The sequence below is a fragment of the Amphiura filiformis genome, chromosome 11 (genome assembly GCF_039555335.1).
Source record: "Amphiura filiformis chromosome 11, Afil_fr2py, whole genome shotgun sequence".
NCBI classification, from domain to species: domain Eukaryota; kingdom Metazoa; phylum Echinodermata; class Ophiuroidea; order Amphilepidida; family Amphiuridae; genus Amphiura; species Amphiura filiformis.
In genome coordinates, this window is record NC_092638.1 from 7,920,707 (window position 1) to 7,937,942 (window position 17,236).

The window sequence follows — 17,236 nt, forward strand, 5'->3', positions numbered from 1 at the left end:
TAATTGTATATAATTGTATATACACTTTTTGGCATGGCATTGTTACGTTGAATTAGCGTGTCTGTGATGGGTGGTTGAAGGCCTATATTAAAGAGTTTAACGTGCATTCCGATAATAGCATTTGAAATGGGTTATGAGTTTGAAAGATCAATGATGAGACAAACATCATGATTCTGTTCTATTTATTTCTATATTTTCTTAATTTTTTATTTGGTTTGCTTTTATTATGTTTGTAAATTCTTCCAAAGGAGAATTTATATGTCCACTCTAATATAAGCTATCAATGTGTCAAATATTCCTTGAAAAATGCATGCATTGCAGGGTTTGATATTCAAAAAATGTTTATTTTAATAAATTTTTTAAAAATTGGCTAATCATGTAATGCATATTGAAATTATCTTGACATCACTGAAAAAAATATGAAAATCGAGCAACGCGTTCGAGAGTTATGGCGATTTTATTGATATTAATAGATTATTTTTTCGCATCCCCTATGTATTGAAGAAGACAAAAATAATCTATTACTTTCAGTAAAATTACCATAACTAACAAACGCGTTGCTAGATTGACATGATTTTTTCACTAATTTAAAACAAATAACATTGCGCATTTTTTGGTTACTTTAATTGTCATTTTGTGTCAAACTAAATATTTTTAGGTATCAAAACGCTGTAATATATGCATTATTTAAGGCATATTTGACACATGATTGCTATTATAAGCGCATTATCTCAAAATTCACTTTTAAAACAATTTAAAACTAATCAAAATTAAATCATATTGGAAATATAGAGTACAATCGGTTAAAAATACCTACTGAAATAACAAAAAAATTCATAAAACAAAACAATTGTTTCCCTTTAGTTCATTGGTAAAAGTAAATGTAAATTGGCAACATAAAGGAAAAAAGAAGAAAAAGAAAGAAACAAAGAAAGAAAGAAAGAAAGAAAGACAAAAAGAATAAAAAAGAAAGAAAGAAAGAATAAAAAAGAAAGAAAGAAAAATAGCATTACATGGATTCGAACTCGAGATCACGTGGGCGAGAAGCAAGGCCAGTAACTCTATGCCACCGGAGACTGATGACAATTGCACTCGATTTCAGCGTATTTAATCCTATCATTGCAATGCTACTGTATTGTGTTATTGAGCTTCGATCCAATGAATTCATTCATTAAAACTTATGTTTTGGTCGTATTCAGCATTTATCTAACGTATATTTTGAATATACACGGTCACATTATACATACCTTCCTAACTTTGATATGTTTATTGGTAATTATTCCTTCATTTAAGCCAAATGAGCACGGTCTACCATCATGTTAAATAAATATATATTACTTTTTAAGTTATATTATTCTGGTAGACCGTTATTGCGTCATTAATTCTTGTTATCCTTGTTATAAATAAATTCGCATGAATAACAACAGCTCAACCATGGTGTAGTGGTTTGCTTACTGCCTTGTGATCATGAGGCCTACGGTTGAAGCTCATTGTCGCCCGATATGTTTACTTTTAAATCCTGCTCTTTATATCTTTTTTAAATTTTGAATACCAATAATAAGCACATTTAAAATGTGTAATTGTATATAATTGTATATACACTTTTTGGCATGGCATTGTTACGTTGAATTAGCGTGTCTGTGATGGGTGGTTGAAGGCCTATATTAAAGAGTTTAATGTGCATTCCGATAATAGCATTTGAAATAGGGTAATGAGTTTGAAAGATCAATGATGAGACAAACATCATGATTCTGTTCTATTTATTTCTATATTTTCTTAATTTTTTATTTGGTTTGCTTTTATTATGTTTGTAAATTCTTCCAAAGGAGAATTTATATGTCCACTCTAATATAAGCAATCAATGTGTCAAATATTCCTTGAAAAATGCATGCATTGCAGGGTTTGATATTCAAAAAATGTTTATTTTAATAATTTTTTTTTTTTTTTTCTAATCATGTAATGCATAATGAAATTATCTTGACATCACTGAAAAAAATATGAAAATAGAGCAACGCGTTCGAGAGTTATCGCGATTTTATTGATATTAATAGATTATTTTTTCGCATCCCCTATACAATCAAGTACAAATTTGCTGGGACACTTTCATAGTTCAATGACCCTCCCCGCACCCCTTATTCAATGTTGTATACCAAACGCCTCATTTTTTAAATGGCCTATATTTTTGCTCCAACATTGGTTGGTAGGGAGGAGGATTGAAATAGGTTGGAAACTATACAAATAAAATATCACATGGTGAACTTCATATGACCGGTTTTATTGAACAGAGTGCTGTGAAATATGAACAAGTGTCCCAGGAAATTTGCACTTGATTGTAGGTCTGAGACAAATTCCCAAAGGTGGTCTCAATGCTGCATCTTAGAAGTTTGATCCAGACCATTTCACGCTGCGATTATGCTCAGAAGTAGACTTGATGTGGGATCAAGCACTATCTCCCTACATCAAACAGGAATAGTGAGAACACTCTCTTAAGAGTAAAAGATATGCTCAGTAAGTTGACACATTATAATTTACTCACATATTTTCTTTATATAGACTCTACCGAAGGAGTTAACTTTACTGAAGACCCTAGTCCAATGGATCAATCAGCTTCTACCTCAACAAAGGTAAAATAAAGACAATACTGTAGAAAGCTGTCTAAAAATGTACAAGCATATGCCTCTAAATGAGTGGGTTTTTTTATCAGTAATATACTCATAGTTGCTCAAATTCCAAATAATATTTTTGTGGAGGGTGTTTGCCATTCATCTCTTTCGTTAAAAAAACCACTCATTTAGAGGCACATATGCTTTTGGAATAGATGGAATTGTATGGTATACCCTAACATCACAAACTGCTGGCCGCATAGAGTTGTTGTTATAGTAGCCATTCAGCTCCTGTGGTGGGGGTGTTACTCAAATTTGATTATGAGAGTCCGGAAATGGGACACATATTTACACCAATTTTCACCAAAATCAATCCCATGTCTAAATACGAAGCCAAATTTACTCAAATTTAATGTTTCTCAACAATGTTTCTATGTTTTGGGAAAATGTGGCTCAAGATTCACATAGTACTCTACGGTCAAACAGTCAGAATAGTAAGTGTTTTTCTTTTCATTTTAACCTTATTATTTTGATGAATAGAAATTCTTCCTGACAGTACTTATTACTAATATTACTTAATCATTTTGTAAATAACAAAATAAAAATTGGAGAGGAATCAAATAAAATCATGGCTTAATGTGTTTATTTCTAGGATTCACAGCAGCATGCTACTAGGCAAAGGTTTTCAAGAAAACATGATATCCAAGCTGGACCTTCACATACTACCAAGAAAATCAAATCAGGTAATTACATAGAATGCAAAGTTGGTAATTACCAAGGGAAATACCCAGCATATAGCATGAAGTAGAAATACTGTCGCTCAAGTCCAATTTAAGGGAGGGGGACATCAAACTGCATTCAAGTTTCTGAGTTGCCCAACTTAGCACTTGTTCAGTGCCTGTATGGGACCATGACAACCCCTCTCTGACATTACAAAATCCACCAGCCCTAGGGCTATCGCCTCGCTTCTCGGCGCTCTGGCGCCTCGATCCCAGCCGAGGAACTAGAGCTAGTTCTAGCCCAACTCAGTTTTTCAGAATAGTCTGACTAGTAGGACCTTTTTTTTCTAAGTTACCAGACTATACACATTTCACACTATGATCACTATCTCACATGGTGCAAGAAAGACGAATCACGAAAGTCCAGTGACCGTGGGCGGTTAGTGGATTTTTCTGGTTAATCTTTCTTGAGCGATCAGAGTTAAAGTATAGTTGGTAACTAAGAAAAATAAAATCCTTAAGAGCAAATTTTTCTACATTGACAAACTCTTGGACACGTCATCTCTTGGATTTTGCTCCAAGTCTGGGAGGTAGAAGCTATTGGATCCCAATGCAAGAAGAGAGATATTAAAGGTTCAGCATCCCTTTGTTGCCATGGTAACAGGCCAACCTTGTTTTTGTTGATTTTAGGTTAAAAACACCATAATTTCTCTGATTTCACTCGTGAAAAAGTACAAACTTTGCAAAAACCGTACATAAATGTGGTAGATTTTTGGCCCAAACAGACTTCACAGTTGGGTAACCCTAGCAATTGTCTTACAATTACCCAATTTTAATGAGTCAGTGTTGCCAGATTGATACCCTGTTGCCACGTTGAAATTTCACATTTTCATAAGTTGAAAAACAAGAATTTTCATGGTCAACTTTAAGTTCTTACACGCCCTCGAGGTGAATTATTTTTCTTCATTCTTGGTAAATATAACAATGACATTATGCCCTTTCAGGAGATAGAAGAATAAAATCCCTTTAAAAGGGAATACCCAGGCCGTCACGGAGGTCACATGACTGCACAACCCCCGGACTGCCCCACCTTAGCTCCACATAGCTGCAAAGAGGTAGGCAGTGTATGCAGTAAGCCTATATAAAACACAGGTCTTCTGATCAGTCAAGAAGGTGGTGATTCAACCAAAGAACTAGTACTCCACAACTGAGCTATGATTGCTGAATAGGCCTAAGTATAATAATAATAATAATAATAATAAACCATGCTTATATAGCGCTTTACACCAAAGTCCCTAAGCGCTTAACACAAATTATACATAGACAAAAACATAACAAATAAACATTAGTATGCAATTTTAAATAAATAAGTTTTCAGAGATGTTTTAAACTGATAAAGTATGTGAACTACCTGTATGCTACTAGCCATACTGGTACTACATGTTGCCCTCTGACTGCAGTCAGAGAACATCAGTCCCCATTATGCCAATATGTTTGTATATAAATGTATATATATGAATGCATGTGGTGTTACTATGCTATAGAACATTTGGCTCAGAGGTCACAGCTATAGGATATCAATTTAAAGTAAATGATTTGGTACATGAAGATCAATCAAAACTAATTATGAACTTGTTACGGCCAGATTTAGTGACCTTCTCTGTCAAACATTGCACAGATTCTCATGTTGAGTAGGCCTATCTGTGATTTTTGTGAGTGAGAATGTTTCACTGGCAAATGCTTAATCAATACTTAATTATTTTGATAAAAGTAGGCCTATATCAAACAGTCTAAGTGGAATAACTTGCATGATGGGAGCAGGAGGATTTTTTACAATTAATTTAGTGTCCGATTATAATAGGTTCCTTCTAATGGTTCCTTCTAATTCAGTCTGTGATGAGAACAACAATGCAATGCAAAGCATAGATGTTTAAGAAGTGTGACCTCAGACCAGCCAGCCAGCTAGCCAAGTTCATGAATTAGTGGCCATGGCCATTCACGGTCAACTTTCATATTGCAACATCATCCCTATATGTCAAAAAATAACTTCATAGGCTACAGAACAGCTGTAGGAATAATTGTCATGGGGACTTGAATGAGGTTAATATTCCACCCATTCCCTGGGTAAAGTCAAGCTCTACTGAATATAGTTTTATGAATTTTGTCATGGGGAGTGAGGTTAGTTTTTTAGTAGCCTGCAGATCCATTAGATACTCTGCATTATCCTGTAAAATTATTTTAATGAGGACGAAGCAAATGCATTTGGCTACTTCGTTTCAAAGTAGCCAATTTGGGTTCAAAGGACAAGGTCTAAACTGAATGTAATATCACCCAGGACTGAAGCCTGGGTGAAAAAACTTTGGGCATATACAGAATTACGGCATCACGTGACGTGTAAATAAGGTGATCTGATTCAGTAGAAAAAACATGCTAAATACATCTCCCTGATCCAATCGTAGTAATACTGGACTTTTATTGCAGAGTTTTGTTGCCCAAATTACATCTGAGATACTTTTAAAACCCACCCATGTTTATCAAAACAAAATGGAGGACTTTAAGGTATATACTCCTGGTCATAAAAACTCCCCATCTTACACTACTAAAAAAAAGCGCAGTGATTTATAGTGCGCTACGCACAGGCACAACGCCTAGACGTTGATCCACAAGCCTCAGTACACTTTACAGGTTGTCGCTGACCACTATGGCCCCACATCATTCCATAAACCATTCAACAACAAATCAGGGACTTTGCTGCTTCAAGAGCGCACACCCTATACATTCCACAAATAACCATCGCAACCAGGATCAGCTCCCCGAGTTTCGTACGGGTTACAACGAGACAAATTAGCAGTGAGTTCCTTGTCCAGGGGAATTTCAAGCTAACTCAATTTTCCACGAGAGCATATTATAGGCTCCGCCAGGGTTCGAACCCGCAACCTCTCGCACCATAGTCGAAGCATAACGATTGAGCTAACTTGAAAATGTTAGCGGTGTTGCATTAGACCGGTTAAAATGAGGGAAACCCCACTAAGAAAAGGAGAGATTCTCATATGGTTTTCTGGACCAACTTTGTATGGGGAACAAGTATGAGGTAAAGAGTCTGTAACCTGAGATTTTTTGATGTAAGGCGCTTTTTCAAAATGGCCACCAAAATCCAATGTAAAGCAATTATACGGTCAAAATAGACAGGTAATAGATATAATTGACCACAATTTGGATTAGTATTGATGGCAGTAATGTATAACTACAAGGAATTAATTGGAATGTGCCAAGAGGTCACAGTTGAGGGCGCTTTTCAAAATGGCTGCCAAAATCCATTGAAAATCATATGCATACGCTTAAAATGATCACTTATGAAGTGCACGGTATAAATTACCTGATTTTGAATTAGTATTGTTGGCAGTTAGTATAAATAAGTCACAGTATTATTAGGAAGGTATCAGAAGGTCTCAGCTGAGGGCGCTTTTCAAAATGGCCGCCAACATTTTATGAAAAGCACATGTATGCACATGTATGGTCACTTATGATATATAATTACCAGATTTTGATGAGTATTGCTGGCAGTAAAGTATAAATAAGTCAGGGTATTAATAAGAAGATACCACGGTCACAGTTGAGGGCGCTTTCAAAATAGCCGCCAAAATCCTATGAAGTATGTTTTGGGGTCACCTCAGGAACCTAAAAGGTTAGTTTGGCTCGGTTGTGGGGTTGCAAAGGAGGTGATCCTGGCTCCCTAGTATATTTCTCTTGTTTTGGATCAAAATTTTTGAAAAATAATTGAATTTTGGTGTCCGTGCTTAAGAATCTAGCAATAAAATTATATTCTAATGGCTCATCATGTACTGGTCACGAGATAGTTATCATTCATTAATAAAATTACTTTGAAGCCCAGACTTGGTCTTGGTCTAGGTCTCGGACCTGCCTGTTTCGGTCTTGTTCTCGGTCTCGAACCAGCCAGTCTTGGGCTCGGTCTCGGACTGCCTGGTCTCGGTCTCGGATAGGCCTGTCTCGACTACAACACTAACACTACCTTTAACTTTGTGCGCAGTGTTGTGTTATTTACATGAGATTACATGATGTGGTAATTGTACAACAGTGTTGTAGTCGAGACCGGCTTATTGAGACTGAGACTGGGACCAGGCAGTCCGAGACTGAGACCAAGACCGGCTGAAAGTAATATCATTATTGAATGACAACTATCTTGGTGACTGATAGATGATGAGCCATACAATCCAATTTTAGTGCTAGCTTTTTTTAAAGCAAGGATACCAAAATTCAATTATTTATCAAAACAATTGATCCAAAACAAGAGAAATGTACTAGGGGTGCTGGGACCACTTTCTTTGCATCCCCGCCCCCCGAACCGAACCAAACCAACTTTTAGGTTCCTGAGGTGACCCCAAAAACATACTTCATTTTGACGGCTATTTTGAAAGCGCCCTCAACTGTAATCTCTTGGTATCTTCCTATTAATACCTTGACTTATTTATACTTTACTACCAGCAATGCTCATCCAAAATCTGGTAAATTATATATACATCATAAGTGACCGTTAAGTGTTTTTCATAAACTTTTGGCGGCCATTTTGAAAAGCGCCCCCAGCTGTGACCTTCTGATACCTTCTCAATAATGACTTATTTATACTTACTGCCAACAATACTAATTCAAAATCGGAAAAATTATACCTCATAAGTGATCATTTAAGCGTACATGCATATGGTTTTCATTGGGTTTTGGCGGCCATTTTGAAAAGCGCCCTCAACTGTGACCTCTTGGCACCTTCCAATTAAATTCTAGACATAGTTATACATTACTGCCATCAATACTAATACAAATTATGGTCAATTATATCTATTATCTGACTATTTGAACCGTATAATTGCTTTACATTGGATTTTGGTGGCCATTTTGAAAAAGCGCCTCACATTAAAATTCTCAGGTTACAGGCTTTTTACCTCATAAATTCTTGTTCCCCATGCAGAACTGATCCAGAAAAACCATATGAGAGTTTCTCACTCCCTTTGTGGTGCTTCCCTCATTTTTATCCAGTCTACTGCAACACCCTTAACATTTTCAGCGAAGTAGTGCAAGATGGGGCTTTTATGACCAGGAGTATATACCTTAAAGTCCTCCATTTTGTTTTTATAGACATGGGTGGGTTTTAAAAGTATCTCGGATGTAATTTGGGAAACAAAATTCTTCAATTAAATGCCAACATTACTACGATTGCATCAGGGAAATATATTTAACATGTTTTTTCCATTGAATCAGATCGTATTATTTATACGTCACGTGACGCCCAAATTCTGTATATGCCCAAAGTTTTTCTTCTATTTCCTGAAAGGGCATAACGTCATTGTTATATTTACCAAGAATGAAGAAAAATAATTTACCTCGAGGGCGTGTGTAAGAAATTAAAGTTGACCATGAAAATTCTTGTTTTTTCAACTTATGAAAATGTGTAATTTCAACGTGGCAACAGGGTATCAATCTGGCAACACTGACTCATTAAAAGTGGGTAATTGTAAGACAATTGCTAGGGTTACTCAACTGTGAAGTCCGTTTGGGCAAAAAAATCTACCACCTCTATATGCGGTTTTTGCAAAATTTGTACTTTTTCACGAGTGAAATCAGAGAAATCATGGTGTTTTTTAACCTAAAATCAACAAAAACAAGGTAGGCCTGTTACCATGGCAACAAAGGGATGCTGAATTTTTAATATATCTTTTTTTGAATTGGGGCCCAATAGCTTCTATCTCCCAGACTTGGAGCAAAATCCAAGAGATGACGTGTCCAAGAGTTTGTCAATGTAGAAAAAATTTGCTCTTAAAAAGGGATGTACCGGCAAAAGGATGAATTACAATGAGTAACATTAGATTTCGGTTTTAAAATATAAATATACAGTAAACAGGGACTGCCTTTTGAGGAGAGCGAGAGCAATCACTCTCTACTGATCTCCTTAAATCTGATAGAGGAGAGTGATTTTTAGCTCTCCTTGATTTTACCATTCTCTCCTTACATTCTATTGTAAATGCTCTAAAACTGCTCTCATTGAATGCTCCAGAAGAGCTATTTAATAATTTCCTGCAAATTCCAAAAGACAGTCCCTGAGTAAAAATAATTTTCTCTCAAAATCAGTCTTTACGTTGTTACATATATTTGAAATAAGATGAAATAAATTCCAAACATTTAATAACATTTAGCACCAAATGTGATAATTTGGTACCAAATGTGATCATTTGATGTGATCCTTCTACATCCTTAAGAATTTAGGAAGCTAATTCATTAGCGATTTTGCCCAATAGTTTATGTTACACCCTGTTTTGTATTCTTTTCTCACTTACGTCAAAACTGTCTATATAATATTTGTGATTGCACAGATGAAACTTGTCAAAGCAAACGACATTCGCATCTTTTAGTATAGATTAATTCATAACAATCTGGTTTTGAAAATTTAAACACACAGAATATTAAATACTATATCAAGAATAATTATTTTTGGAATATATAAACAACAAATATATTATAGGCCTACAAATACTGAAACCCAAAGCTATTGTATTAATTTTGTTAGCATGGTTAAAGACTAGTGATATACGTAGGAACATAATTCGTTTCATCTGCACTAAAGCTCCATTTTTCTGATTTATATCATCATTATTATGAAGTTAATCAACTTATCCAAAAAAAGGTACCCGGTAATTGTTTATCATGTGTGCAAATAGGTTTTGATAGCAGACTTTTGATTAGGGCATAACATTACACCATCTTCTATCCTAACATCTAATTATTATCCTGTGAAACTCCTAAATGTAGAACCAATTGTCCTGCCAATTATTCTCTCCCACCAATTACCAATTAATTTTCATATGTAAGTTTTCTGGAATAGATAATGACATCAAAACCAGGGTTTCATTAACTTATAGCAAGATCGCTGCTAGATAACCTTGACCCTGCTTGAAAAGCACTATGACTACAGACTAACACACATATATTGGAACTTGTACTTAGTATTATATTGTCCCCTGTGCTTTATACTCTAATAAGGTCAATGTGCATGGTAAGAGGACCAGCGAATTTGCCAAATTTTCAATTTAGAAAGAAAGTTCCTAAAATATATACTGATTTTACCTTAGTAATGCAAAATCAACACAAAACTTTTGTTGTCTTCACACACCAATTTTGGTATTTCTAATTGCCTTGACAACTTGATAATTTTTTGACAATATTTTCTGTTTTGTTCATACACTATCTAATAGAAAGTTAGAAACAACAACAAACTTAAGCCAATTAATAAGTACCGGCCAGCTGTGGCTGGCCGGTACAAAAACAGGTCCTACTCGTCCGACTAAGTCAGAACCAGAGAGTCACGACTACAATGACTATAACTGTTTGCAGGTCAAATCTGACAAATGTACATCCATGATCTGACTAAAAGCTCAAGATAAGTGCAATACTGTTCAAAATTGCAGTAATGCATGAATAAATACATTGAGATATGCTGCAAAAACAGATGAAAACTACTATAGAAATACCCAAAAGAGCATTAAAGTCTGCTTGTAAATAAACAATTTGTATTGTAAATTTCACTTCATTTTTATGGAAAGTATTTCCCTGTAATTGATGCTTTTTGAGGACACAATATATAGTCAATTATTTCCTACATAATTATTTAGATTCTTGCTCATTGATTAGTTAAAAGTATGTCACATGATCACAAATTTACTATTTTGGCACGGTTGTTTGATGGGATCATTTATTAGTTTTTCAAACAAAACATCATGTACAACCTAAATGTGATATCATGCTAATGTATACAGATGCTTTCGAGTCATTCGCAACTTTAATTTTCCCTCTTTTACAAAATTATTCACTTTTATAGCATTTTTATAGATTTTTCGGATATAAAAGGTATCTAATAATGACAAAATTGGTGGCGCTATTTAGTTACTGGAAATTAGTCTTTCAAGCTTTTAATACAAACAACTCCTTTTATTGTTTGATAAAATATGTTTAAAAAATTTCCTTGGTGCTTGTTTCACGTATTCCAGCTGTTTTAATGCCAGTATTAATCACCTACCCCTTGCAAATAAAGAAATATGATTTACGATAAATAGCGCCATCTATAGTTTGCATTTAGTTAATAATGAAGCCAATTCTATATACATCAAACAACCGTGTTGGCCTCATACCCTTAGAATATTATTTAAGGGATCCAAATAATTGGCTATTTCCCTATTATTACACACCATGATCATAATGCAACGTATGCAAGTGACCTTTGATGGAAGAAAATAGACAATTAGTATTGTACATAGATATGTAATACAATTCATTTACCATACCACCATTTCCCCTGGCCTACAAAGCAATGGAATTATCTCCCACATACATGACATCTTGGATGCACCTACTCTACCCTCAAAATGGGACTCATTGAACATCTGACTACAATGGACAAACGAGACTCTAAACTTTATTTGAGTCCAAGACTGAGATTGTCTTGGTCATGGTGACCCTTTACCCTTGCATCACCGCCGATATAGAGTGGACAATGGTTTTATTTAATGCAAAAAGTATTTTTGCCATTAATTATCATAGAAATGCTGAACAACATAACTACTTGCATAGTATTTCCCACTTTTGAACATGTGCTTTATAGTTACCAGCCATCCCGAGTGGCGAATCACTCGCTTCACACATGTTACGGATACAGTTGAATCAGTTGATTTTTTTCTTTTGTTGGTTGTTTTCTTACACTTTACATTGGTATTTATATCCCAGCAAACACAAATTTATATCCTTTATGTAAAATTTTCAGTCACATGGTTTGTGATTGCTGCGATGGTAACATTGAACTTTTTCATTAAAAATTCTACAAAACTGTGTCGTCAAGGCCATGCCAGTTAATCATCAAAGCACCCACCATGCCCAAAGTTGCATACAAGGTCTGGGAGGAGGGGGCATCATGCATTCTTGGTGAAAAAGCTCCCAGCGGAACGGGGTGGGTCTTTGGGAGCTGAAAACAGAGAGGTAAAAGGGGATCTTTCAGAGCTGCAAACTTAATGTTAAACTCAGTAGTTTTTCTGAGCTTTGTGCTGGCAGCCGCAATAACTCAATGTTAAACTCAGTGGTTTTTATTGTCTTTGTGGTTGAAAATTGCCTTTAAACAGAAATTAGAGGAACAAAATATAAATTCATATATTTGAGATTGAGCATTTTGGGTGTCTTTTAGAGCTGAAATGATCAAAATCATGGGTCTTTCAGTGTTCTGTTTTGGTAAAATTGGGGGGGGGTGGCATGACTTGACTTGATCAATGGCAATGACTCGACTAACTTAACATCATTTGTAAATAACTTGACTCCAGTCAATCACCATGTGACTTGGTCACAACAATGCACATAACTCATGCTGACATAGGGTCTCTCCTTTGGAAAAAGGTAAAAATTGGAATTTAAGTCATTCATGAAAATGCTTTCCTTTTGTCTTTCCAGCTTCGAGTGACATTTCTGATGCTGATTTCAATAAAGTAATCTATCGTATGCGGCCTGATGACTTAAAGAGACTTTACACTGAACTGGGTCTAAGCCAACCAGAAATTGAACACTGCTCAAGCACCAGTAGGGATTCAAGAAGCAAAGCAATGGATGTACTGCAATACTGGCGAGAAATAAATGGTTGTAATGCAACGAGAAGGGCAATACTTAAAGCACTGGAAGAATGTGGGAATAGGAACTCAAGAGAATATCTTGAAGACTTGTGGAGCATGAGGTTATAATAATATGTCTTACTATAAACTTGCAATATGCCTTTTCATGACTTTTACAATAAACACAGATCATGCATGTTCATCAAAACATATTTGCAACCAATTACCTTCTAAAACCTTGAAATGAATGTATCTCTATAGATTTTGCAAACCTCCCTTCCATCATCTAAGAAGGAAGTGTGCTACATTCACATACATGCAGAAATCTATGTAAATGCAAGTAAATGAGACTGATGGGCATAAAACTCATAACTCAATATAGCTTTTGTATTGATAAAACTGATGACAGATGGTATCTTGAGTGTAATTTGTGATGTGTGTGATGGTGTGCCACTTCCAAAATATTTCAGTTTGCACCCAAATACAAAACATTAAGTTCGTTATTTTGCAGTGAAAATTTAGAAAGTTGATCTAAAATAATGTAACATATCTGTTAGGGAACACACCAAAGGTTTGATGAAGTCCTATAAACAAAAGTCCTTTCATGAGAGGAGGTACTTGGGGGTTAAAAAGTTTGATGTTTGTAAAAAACTAGATAAAATATTAGTCAAAGTTGATCTTTTGGTATGAAATACTCAACATTTAAAGCTTATGTTTCATGGAAGGAAGGGGTCAGCCTCCCAACAACAGCATTTTCGTTTATAGGACATCGTCAACTTTTTGGTTTGTTCCTTTCCCTTACAAGGGAAGTGTGATGCATTTTATGGTAATTCTATTATTCGTATGCTTTGGTTCTCCTCAGGCTTGGTAGTGACAGCAGTGATCTTTCACAATTGCACTGCAAGCGTGCTGACAAACCGTGTCTGTGTGTGCTCTGCATGATTAATTTTGTGTGCAATTCGCCAGCGAAGTGATTACGTAACTCCCAGGTAACTGGATCACGCACCTTTTGAAATTGATAGTATAATGCCATTGACTTTGTGTTACGATCATTTCGTAAGAACAATGGAATTGCCATAATTTGCGTGCATACTGCCGGGCAATGACGTCACCTGTCAAGTGCTCTATATAATAAGGTGTTTCTAATTGTAATATGACAGTAATAATACAAAATGTAACTTTACCTGCTTGTTTGAAATGGGGTCTCTCATTCAGGTAACCCCATTTGAAATTCACACTCCCTGTGTGGAAGATTAAGGGTATGTCTTCAATAGGGGGTGTATGGAATTCAACTGGAATAGACCATTACAGAATGTGTGTGCAATAACTTCACCTGCTTCTTATTCCCAGGTTTTTTAACTGTAAATTCTATAGATGTGATTGAGGTGTCATTTTATATTTGGCACCTTGGGAGAACAGTGTCATTGCATTGTCAGATTTATCCAGGTTAAATTGGAATGGCATCAACGAATCAGTAAATAATATGGATATTGCTGTAATCCCAATGCCTCACTTTTGTAATTTTTGATATCAGTCTCATTCACTTGCATTGGGTCACAAATGTGAAGAACAACAAACAATGAAAATAAACGTATTTTTGCCAAGAGAACTGTGCTTCCATCTTACTTTGATGTGAAATAAATAAAGATACCAAAATAAACGTAATGTGTCTCACTATTAAGCAAATTTATTTTTGTCTTATTTAGTAAGCAAAGGTATTGTTTCTCAGTGAATTGCTCTAAAAATGAGGGCGACTGAAGTGGTAATGTTTGATTATGTTTCAAAGTGAAATTCCTTTAAAAATAACTTAGGAGACATCATGATATATAAATTTATACAGCTCTTCATAACCTTTAATGGATAATTTTGACTGTGGAAGTGCATACAGAATCTAATCAAGGGAGATGATAGGGAAATTATGATCCAGCCAAAAACAGGGAGTAAAACATTATGAAATACATAACATAACTTTGCCACCGACTAAGCCATGTATGTAAGGATGGCAGAGATAGGAATTCATGACAATATCCGAGTTGTCAAAATTGCCTCTTTTCGGTTAAATACCACTAATTAGAGCTGGGCAGTGCTTGAAAAAAGGAGTGACTATTTTCTTGCATGGCATCTGAAAAAGATGCTTAAAATCACTGAAAAATACTATGCTATAATAGCCAAAAATGTTCAAATTTCAGAGCAACTTGGCAAAATTACCTGTGTTCTATAATTATTTTATAGTTTTGAAGAAAAGTTCCCCAAAATCCATCTGCTGGATATCGATTTTCCCATCCTACCGGCATGTTCATCTCAGGTCCCAAAAAGAGAGGGTGCACTGTAAGTATGTGATCTTAACACTTCAGTGGTTTAAAACAAATAAAATTCTAGGGTCACCATAAGTTGAAATTTTGGTCATTTGGGGGATTCAACCTTATATCTTATTGTAGGATAGGCTTTAACGATGGGAGTTCATAACAATTAGTAAGTTTTTTAGTGGGTTCGCTGTCGGACAAGTTTAGAACTGTCAAACTACTCTTAATTGATAATATTGTCATTTCGCTGTGAGATTTACATGCATGAGAATATTGTGCTTAAAATTACCGACTTTTTCCATTGAAAACTGTGTCATAAAAAATTAGTGGTATTTAACCTTTGGATCAGATCATGTCACATATGTGACCTGCTCCCACAAAATGAGCATAAACTTATAAGTTGGTAGTTTCATGACCTAGCTGCTGAGTTGATGTCCTTTGTTTGCCTTGCACCTCTACAATCCAGTAGTGTGTGCTTTGTAAATTGTTATGCCTCATTTACAAAGATATACTACTGCATTCTACAGGTGCACATCAAATCAAGAACCCCAACTCAGCAGACAGGGGGTCACAAACTACCAACTTGTGACTTTACGCTCATTTTGTGGAGTAGTTCACATATTATATGTTTGACAGTGGTACTTACCACTGGGCAGTTTTTGGCCATATCCATTGATGAATAGCAGGCAGCACAGAAGGAATAGCAGGCAGCACAGAAGGAATGCATACATGGCTGTAAACTGTATAGATACAAAGTAAACAGAAACTATCTCAGGATACAAATATACAAAACATTACAATTATTGAGTAAATTCATGATAATATCTGAATTGTCAAGATTGCCTTCTCTTTGGCCTAATAGGATCAGATTCTGTCACATATGCTTAATAAGTAGTACTTACCCGTCGGGCAGTTAATGGACAATTCCATCCATGATGTGTAGCAATCATTAGGATCTGATGCTTGTCCTCCTAAGTTCTATTAAGAAACCAGACAATAGCGATGACTCAGATGAAATACTTATTTGTTTGGTTTAGTGAGATAAAATACAGACTTTCAAAAAAATATTAATCTCTCCCCAACTGAAGTAAACATTTAGTTCATATATGCTACTTTGCCAAAGAGCATATAGCAGGCAACTTCATTTAACTAATTTTGCTTGATCTGGGTTACGTATCCATGAAACCATATAATACCTGCAGTGGTTTCTGTGTTAGGTTCTCCTCCTATGCCACCCGTCAGTTTTTATTGCGTACAGCAGATACCTCCTGTAGGTCTATCAGGTTTGGCCTCACCTCGAGGTGGCACTTGTTGATGTTGCTGTTGAACCTGTAAAAACAAGAATATATAAATATTTTCTTTGATTCTATTCTATTCTAATTGATATTTAAGTTTTGAAAACTATTATCAGACTATCAGACAAAATGAAGGTATGGTCTAAAGAACAGATAGTGCAAGCAACGCATATAACTAAAAACACTGTTAACGGCAAGATAAGGAAAGACACATTCATCCCAAATTTAAGATTTCTTGATACTTATGAAGATTTGTTTCATTGGGTAATGTATCCATAACAAATCCATATAATACCTGCAGTAGTTTCTATGTTAGGTTCTGCTCCCGTAGCAACCAACAGTTTCTCCTCACCTGCACCAGAGACCTCTCCCATAGGCTTATCAGGTTTGACCTCACTTATTGATGTTGCTGTTGAACCTGTAAAAACAAGAACCAAAACTTAAATCGATTCCAATTGATTGTAGAGATGCACAACTATACCCACCCACAGTATCTTACAGTGCCCATACAACACAAAATGAAGGTATAGTCTAAAGAACAGATAATGCAAAAAACACATTTAACAAACACTTAAAAACCTCAAATTAACTTATTGGTATAATATTCAATTCAGTCTTGGATTATAAGTGTTTGAAATAGCGATAACAGGGTGGTGTGCACATGGG

The 17,236-nt window shown here is 35.4% G+C and overlaps 1 protein-coding gene across 1 annotated transcript in view; it reads left to right on the forward strand.

Moving 5' to 3' along the window:
- Window positions 1-13,161, forward strand: part of LOC140163913 (uncharacterized) — a 68,307-nt gene extending 55,146 nt beyond the window's left edge. The window contains exons 13-15 of the mRNA XM_072187218.1: window positions 2,554-2,624; window positions 3,256-3,346; window positions 12,818-13,161. Coding sequence (XP_072043319.1) covers window positions 2,554-2,624; window positions 3,256-3,346; window positions 12,818-13,101 — 446 coding nt within the window. The 3' untranslated portion in view covers window positions 13,102-13,161. The remainder of the gene's footprint in view (window positions 1-2,553; window positions 2,625-3,255; window positions 3,347-12,817) is intronic.
- Window positions 13,162-17,236: the final 4,075 nt, after the last annotated feature.